The sequence below is a fragment of the Choloepus didactylus genome, chromosome 6, assembly GCF_015220235.1.
Source record: "Choloepus didactylus isolate mChoDid1 chromosome 6, mChoDid1.pri, whole genome shotgun sequence".
Lineage (NCBI taxonomy): Eukaryota > Metazoa > Chordata > Mammalia > Pilosa > Megalonychidae > Choloepus > Choloepus didactylus.
In genome coordinates, this window is record NC_051312.1 from 62,895,944 (window position 1) to 62,903,939 (window position 7,996).

General features: G+C 44.5%; 1 protein-coding gene across 1 annotated transcript; it reads left to right on the top strand.

Annotated features, from left to right (window-relative positions):
- The first annotated feature begins 4,396 nt into the window (after nt 1-4,396).
- Nucleotides 4,397-7,712, top strand: LOC119536478 (serum amyloid A-2 protein). Its single transcript, XM_037839289.1, has 4 exons — nt 4,397-4,448; nt 4,898-4,995; nt 6,839-6,977; nt 7,451-7,712. The coding sequence occupies exons 2-4, from the start codon at nt 4,902-4,904 to the stop codon at nt 7,611-7,613; spliced, it is 396 nt and encodes a 131-aa protein (XP_037695217.1). The 5' UTR covers nt 4,397-4,448; nt 4,898-4,901; the 3' UTR covers nt 7,614-7,712.
- The last annotated feature ends 284 nt before the right edge of the window (nt 7,713-7,996 follow it).

Genomic DNA, 7,996 nt, shown 5'->3' on the forward strand with positions numbered 1-7,996 from the left:
GGCAACTGGGGACCACACAACTGGGGATCCTCCCATTGGGGACCTCTATGAGATGGTTAAGAACATACATCAGAGTTATCCCAAGTGCCTGCTGAAGAACCTGGGGGTTTATCCACCAACTGCCATCCCTCAATGGTTGAAGGATGCTCCCAAGGGCATTATCTCCTTGGCACCTTTGCCCTGCCCTGTGCATGGCTGAGCGTGGGCCTGTGGTCAGAGGTGGTGTGCAGGCCGCGTCACTGACGCTCTCAGTAGAAAGTTGGCAGCGTGAGTGGAAAGGTTGAGTGCTGAGGTGATATGGGTGCAGCATTAACAGTGTCTGCTACAGTCCCCTGCTTTGTCATAGCAACCCGCTGTCCTGTGTTTGACATGTCCTTAAATATGCATGTATCCTTGTAAAATATATAGTGTTGTTTCAAGTGTGTGTTGTGTGTGTGATGTTTATATTTATGTGGTATCGTACCATAATTCTCTTACTCTTACATGTTTTCATTTGACACTACATTTGAAAGTTCTCTCCATGTTGCTATATGTGCATCTAATTCTAACTTCTAACTTTATGTTACTGCATGGTTTGCATAACTTTTATTTTATTTATTCATCCTAGTGATGGACATCTAGGTCACCTCTACCTCCTTTCACCACAAACAATGCCATGGCAAACGTTTTCGTGCACAGCCCTTATGAACCTATGTGAGAACTTCTTGAAAATCCAGACGGGAGATATACATGCATACATGAATACATACACACTGTTTTCCAGAATGGCTGTCCCAGTTTATATTCCAATAAAAATGCAAGTCCTTCCATATCCTGATTAAAACCTGGCATTCTCCACCTTTATAATCTTTGTCATTCTGATAGGCAGTAGTTAAATCTGAGCATCTCTTTAAATATTTCATGCTAATTGGAGCTTCCCTTTTGGTGGCCTCTTTATTCATGCCTCTTCTGTATCTTTCCATTGGGTTGCTTCTCTTCTCTTGTTGATTTGCAAGAGTTTTTAAAATTTTATAAATAATAATACTTTTTTAGTTTTAGATGTCATAGATATCTAAAGATATTTGACTTTGAGCATGTTTTCATTCATAATTTAAGAGAAAAATTTAATTTTGATGTAAGCAAATTGATGACATTTTCATGTTACAGTGTTTACTTTTGGGGCCTTAAGAAGACTTCCCCCAGCCCTCAGAACATAGATACTCTCCCTAATCAATGCAACAGAATACATGGTTTAAAAGTAGTACCATGTACGTATGAGAACTTAATTTAACTGCTTGATTAAGCACAAATCGAAGGGAAAGACAAATTAGTGAGTAAATGAGTCTTCTATTTTTCTATTCCTTTGCCAGACCATACTAGTCTTAGCAGTATGTCTTACCATGTGGTATGTTGAGTTCCCCTCTCTGCTCTTATTATTATTTTTTAACTGACAACTCTATCTCATTGGAGGAATTTAGCTCTTGGCTATTTTTCAATATCACCTGGGAGCTTGTTACAAATGACAAACCTGAGGACTTACATAGACCTACTGACAGAATTTTCATTTTAACAGGTACCAGGTAATCTGCAGTGATTAAAGTTTGAGGAGCAATGAGCTAATATAATTCTTATTGTTTATGAAAACATGAAATTTCATTGGAAATAAAATAAGTCTATATGCATATAATATTTTTGCATTCAGAATTTAAACCAGGGTTGTTCTAGCCTCCTAAAATATATTAGGCCACTGTTCCAGTTTGCTAATGCTGCCGTTACACAAAATACCAGAAATGGATTGGCTTTTATACGGGGGGTTTATTTGGTTACAAATTTATAGTCTGAAGGACATGAAAATATCCAAACTAAGGCATCAACATGAGTATACTTTCACTGAAGGAGGGCCAGTGGCATCCAGAAAACCTCTGTTAGCTAAGGCAAGTGGTTGGCATCTGCTGATTCCGGGTTGTGTTCCAGCTCCACTCTCAGCTTCTGTACATTCTTTAAAATGTTGCTCTTGGGGTGTTTTTTCCTCTCTTCACTTCTCTGGAGCAAACTCTGTGCTAGCATCTTGAAAGTGTTAACAAAATCTGCTTTCAGTGGCTGTCTCAAAGATGTCTCTATAAGCTGCTCTTCAGAACGTCACTGTCAGCTGCTCTGAGCTCCTTGTGTCTGTGATCTCTTTTATAGGACTCCAGTGATTTAATTAAGATCCACCCTGAATGGGTGGGGTAACACTTCCATGGAAATGATCTAATCAAAGTTCTTGCCCACAGTTAACTGAGTCACAAGTCTATGGAAATAATCAATAGTTTCCAACCTAATCAACACTAATATATCTGCCCCCACAAGATTGCATTAAAGAACATGGCCTTTTGGAGGTCATAATGCATACAAACCAGCAAAGCCACTTTCATGCTTTTCTATTTTAAGAAATAACACATACAATTTTGAGTAAAATATGCATCTTGGGGGAGTTTGCAGATCTTCTCCATTTATCATTTCAATTTATTTTATGCACATTGTTCTATTTTCAAGTTTTCTCCTTCTTGTGTCTACTTTGGAATTGGCATCTTCCTAGAAATATATTTTTTTAAATCTTGGTTACCAAATAAATTACATATCTATTTTCTTTCTGAGTCAAGAATTGTTCCACTACTTCTACTTGTCTGTTAATTTTTTCTCTTCTTGCAGCTTTCTATTATATGTATATTGATAATTCTGCTGTGCTCCATCTTTTTAAACTTTCTAATAATTTCCATCCTGATTTTTTCTTGGTGCCTCTTGGGAAAGTTTTTGGAGATGTTCTGCCAGATCACTGATTTCTTCTTCAGTTGCATTGATTCTGCCATTTATCCCTTACATAGATCTACTGACAGAATTTTCATTTTAACAGGTATCAGGTGATCTGAAGGGATGAATGGTGTTTATCTCTATTATTTAATTTTTTGTCTTTCTTTGTATTTGGTTGTTCTTAAAAACTGATAGTTGCTGCTTTATATGGTTTTGTTCCTTTGAGAATACTTATTATGCTTATTATAACTTTTCTTTCTATCTCTCTAGCCATTAACACTGGGTGATCTAGTATTATTTCTTCAGTGTTTATCATTCTTTTATAGCACCTGTGCTACGTGGATGTTGGTCATTTTCCCATTTTCCCATACTTCTCCCTGGGGAAGTCAGCTCTCCTGCCTATGCTGCAAGCAAGTGCGTGCAGACAAGGTTCTAGCATGAACCACTCCCATTGGCTTCAAGGCGGTGGGAGTCAGTGTCTGTGTGGAAGGGAGATGAGTGGGCTCCAGGTCAGCGAATACCACTGTCCAGGATGGAGTCACTCGCTTGCTGCTCCCAGATCGTTTGGCCCCTCGGCTACCTCCCGTTACCTCCTTTTGGCTCTGCCCTTTTCCCAACAGTTGCCTCAGATTCTTGTAAGTGCTTAGCTCTCAGGATGTGAAGATGGAAGGCAGAGGAAGAAACAGCCAGGAGACTGTAAGGTCCACTGTCCTCTCCTCTTGTCCTGGCCCCACCCCCGCAGGGCTCTGGTATCACCCCCACCCCACCCCTGGACCACCCCATCCTCACCCTGCGCACATGTGCCCTGCCTGGGAGACTGGTGCTTCCCCAGCTGTGCTGCCCATTTCTCTACAACAGATTGAACCTCCTCTGTGCTCTTAGAGGTTTCCTGGAGTTTATACTCTAGTTCCTCACACCCAAACGCTTTCCTCTCACTACATGGTGGCTCTGGAATTGAGTTAGGATTGAGCTCGGGGCAGGAGAAAGCCCTTGCACTAGACTGCTTCTCAGGAAGCAGCTTAGATAATGTATTTCCTAATTGGCTATGCCAGGTGAGCAGGAGTTTTCAGCCCCTGGGAGCTGATGCTAAGTACATCCGGAGGGAGTGGTGAAGGGGGTCTCACAGGGCACAGGTGAGCTTTGATGGGGCTCCACCTGTCAGTTTTGAGGCTCGTGGGCTTTAGGGATGGACTCAGAGGGATTTAATTTCTAACGCATTAGCTGTCTGGTGCCCAGCAGGGACCACCCTGACGAAGTGAGTGTTAAAGTAACGTCCTGGGTGAGGGAGTCATCCTCTAACTCACACCTCCCAGCAGCACTGGTGCCGCCAATATGGGCTCTGCACCCTCATCACCAGAACCCAATTTGCTTCGGTTTCATTCAGCTCCACCGGTTCTGAAGGGTCTTCTCCTGACACGATGGCTGCCAAGGCTGCAGAATCCTGTACTGTTTACAGGGGTTACGCAATTTGGGAAAATTACCTGTGCATGAAGGAAACCACCGCTGTCCAGTAATATTTTTTTTCACAATTCTGTAGGGGACATGACCAGGAAGGACTTTACCCGGTTACCGTATCTGATGTTACCCCTCACATGGCCCCAGGAGGCAAGTTCCCTATAAATTCCAACCACCTCTCCCTGGCAGGCAGGGACCAGCAGCTCTGCTCCCCCAGAAATCAGGTGAGAATCTACTCAGATGAGCGACTAAAAGCCAAAAACTTACCCTGCTTTCTCTTTCCCAACAAGATTGTAATTTCTTTCTTAAAATGATTTTTCTATTTTGTATTTATTCTGTCTGACATCTGTGCTGGGCAGAGGGAGCACATGGTAACTGCTTTTTCCTTAATGATGGGCTACTTTCAAGAGTGACAGTTCGGTCATGAATCTCCTCTCCCTCCATCAATGACACCCTGACGTCCCTCATACAGTCCTGGGGCTCAGGGCTGATGGGCTCAGGACTGCGGGCTTGTGGCTTTGAGTCACGTCCTCCTGCCAAGTTCCCTGGATTAGTCAGTAAGATTCTAATGAGAACAAATGGGAGTAAACAAGCAGCATCTTTCGAATGTCAATCCCAGCGGGCTCTGTGTCAGTCTCCTCTGTGTGTTCCTGACTCTCTCCTTCCCTTTCAGCGCGATGAAGCTGTTCACCAGTCTCATGTTCTGCTCCTTGGTGCTGGGAGTCAGCAGCCAAATGACCTGGTGGTCATTCCCCAAAGAAGCTGTAGAAGGTAAGGCTGCTGGAGGATGGGGGGACGACAGCCATCTGCCGCTGGGATTCGACCCAGGCACCCAGGCCAGAGCTTTGCATCCTGTTCAGCTGGGTTCAAATGTGGAGACAACTTGGGTTGTGCTCCTCTGTGTGATAGAAAGAGCAGACATTTTGGGATCATATTTCAGACCAAAGGATTTCAGTCAACCAGTCTCTCAGAGAAAAAAAGCCACATCATTCCCAGTTGAATGATTTTTTGAGTGGAAGACACAAAATGAGGCCTGAGATTGATGCGACATTTTTCTCAGACCAAATTGCATAAAGTATGATGAAAACAATCCATGAACAGTTTTCTTTCCTTCCTTCCCTCCCTCCCTCCCTTCCTTCCTTCCTTCCTTTCTTCCTTCCTTCCTTCCTTCCTTCCTTCCCTCCCTTACTTTCTTAGCTGGATAATTTTAAGATATTCAGCCTAGAGTTTCCTGATGTTTCTTCAGTCAGCGACTAAATGATTTGCTCTCTTTCCTACACTTTTGCAACCTTATAACTAAAAAAAAGAAGAAAAGAAAAAGAGAGAATTAACAGTTAGCAAACCTATTTAGAAACTGAGCACATTCATGCAATTCAGGGTGACCAGACATCTGTATTTGCCTGGGTCTGAGGAGTTTCCCATGAAACGGGGCTCTTCGCACTAACTGGGACAGTTCTGGGCAAACCAGGGCAGCTGGCCATCCTACTTTACCTTCAGAGTAACTAGGTGAGGCAGGCATCTTTCTCCCAATTTGAAGGTGAGAACACTAAGGCTTACGGCAGTTGAGTCTGTTGCACACATCTTACTGCCAGCAGTTAGATGGCAGAAGAGACATTTAAACCCAGGTGAGCAGGATGCAAAAGCAAATGCCAGGTAGAATTGCCTAATCAGCCACTTCCTAAGCACAGTGGTATCAATCTCACCTACATGTTGGAATGACTGGGACAGCATGAAAAGTTACTGATGCCTGGGATCCACCCCAGGGGACTGATATGATTGGCCTGGGGTGCGGTCTGGGCATCAGGGTCTTAGATATCTCCCCAGGTGATTGTAACTGTAGCCAAGATTCAGAATCATTGCTATGTTGTTTCCTCAGGCAACTCACAGGGTCATTACAGGCTATTCTGAAAGTGTCAGCTTGACATTTATGCCCTTAAAAGTCAGAGGGACTCAAGTCATGATTATCTATGCTGAGAATACATTTCCATAAAGCATCTGGTCACAAGTGCTACATGTCTGGAGTCTTTCTCAGAATCTTCCTTTCTTGTCACCACCTCATTCAAACAGTCCCCTGGATCTTATCATATGTAGCTTCATCTGTAATTGTGGTCTCCACCAAGGAGGTGTGGCCATGTCTGAGATATTTTTGGCTGTCACAACGAGGGGGGGGGGGAGTGTGCCTCTGGCATGTAATTGGGTAAAGGGCAGGGATGATTGTAAACCTACTATAAGGTACAGTTCAGCCCTACAACAAACAATTATCTATCCCAGTATTCCAATAGTGGTAAAGTTGAGAAATCCCATTCTGTAAATCCCCTACTATTCTTCAAACATACAACATAGAGCCCTAAACAAGATGCAGCACATGGCATCACAGTGACAGACAACCAAATACAAAACAGTTGTGCCCCACCTAAATGGCTGTCATTAGAGTTACCTGGAAAAGTCAACCAGGCCTAAGGAATGTTCTTCTCCACATGTCCCAGGTTTTCATGGCCACAGGCTGAAATCTTGAAGTCAGCGCAAGATTTGCTATTCCTTGATTTCTCTCTACAAGGTCCTCAGAGTCTTTGTGTGCACCTGAAATCCATTTTGCCATTTTCTTTCTTATCAGGGGCTGGAGACATGTGGAGAGCCTACTCTGACATGAGGGAAGCCAATTACAAAAATTCGGACAAATACTTCCATGCTCGAGGGAACTATGATGCTGCACAGAGGGGACCTGGGGGCGAATGGGCTGCTAGAGTGATCAGGTGATGCAGAGTCCTTGGGATGCCAGGGAGGGGTGAGGACAACTTGGCTGTCTTGGAGAGTCAGAGGGGCAAATGCTGGAGAAGTTTCTGAAAGGGCTGTGGCCCCTCGGTCTCAAGCCCTTCCTGCCCACCACCACCTTGGTGTCCAGCAGCCAGTCTTGTTGGCCAGCAGAGCCAGAGCACATCTGGTGAAGATGTGTGGACCCTCCCCCAAAAGAGAAGCGAGGGCCAAAGAGTGATTCCAACCCTCTCTCTCTGGGTCCCAGGGTGCTGTTAACCACATACGGGCAATCAGCCTGGACTGAGCTGGGCCTCTGTCCAGGCAGGTAAGGGTGTTAGCCCTCCTTCCCTGAGGATTGGCTGTCCTTGGCTCATGTCAAGGTCATCCTGTGGAAACATCAGAGAGTTGTGGGGGAGGGGACTGTTGCAGATCAGCCTGGTGATTAATTCCTACCTGCCTTCCTCAATTCCAGCGATGCCAGGGAGAACTTGCAGAGAGTCACAGACTTCTTTAAGTTTGGAGACAGCGGCCACGGCGTGGAGGACTCGAGGGCTGACCAGGCTGCCAATGAATGGGGCCGGAGTGGCAAAGACCCCAATCACTTCCGACCTGCTGGTCTACCTGAGAAGTACTGAGCATCCTCTGAGGACAGGAACACAGAGTTATTAAGTTCCGTGTCCACAGATACTTGTACAGGTGCATTGCTGGTGCTGAATAAATGCTTAAGAAATCAATTTTGTTGCCCCAAATTGGAAAGAAACATGTTATTCTTTACTAAGGTTTGGAACCATTGGGTGGTTAATGAACACCAACGTGAAAGATGAGCCTGTGCCTGTGTGCTTTGTGCCCCAGAGGGCTCTCAGGTGACCTGAGCCTGTGAGTTCAGATCCCTTTAGTTTTGCGGAGTCTTCTGGACAACTGTGATCTCTTGTCCTGGTGTCCCTGAGGTGGACCAAGCATTGACCATGATGTTTGACTCTTAAAATAACCAGATACCTTTTGGGGAGCCATGGCAGTG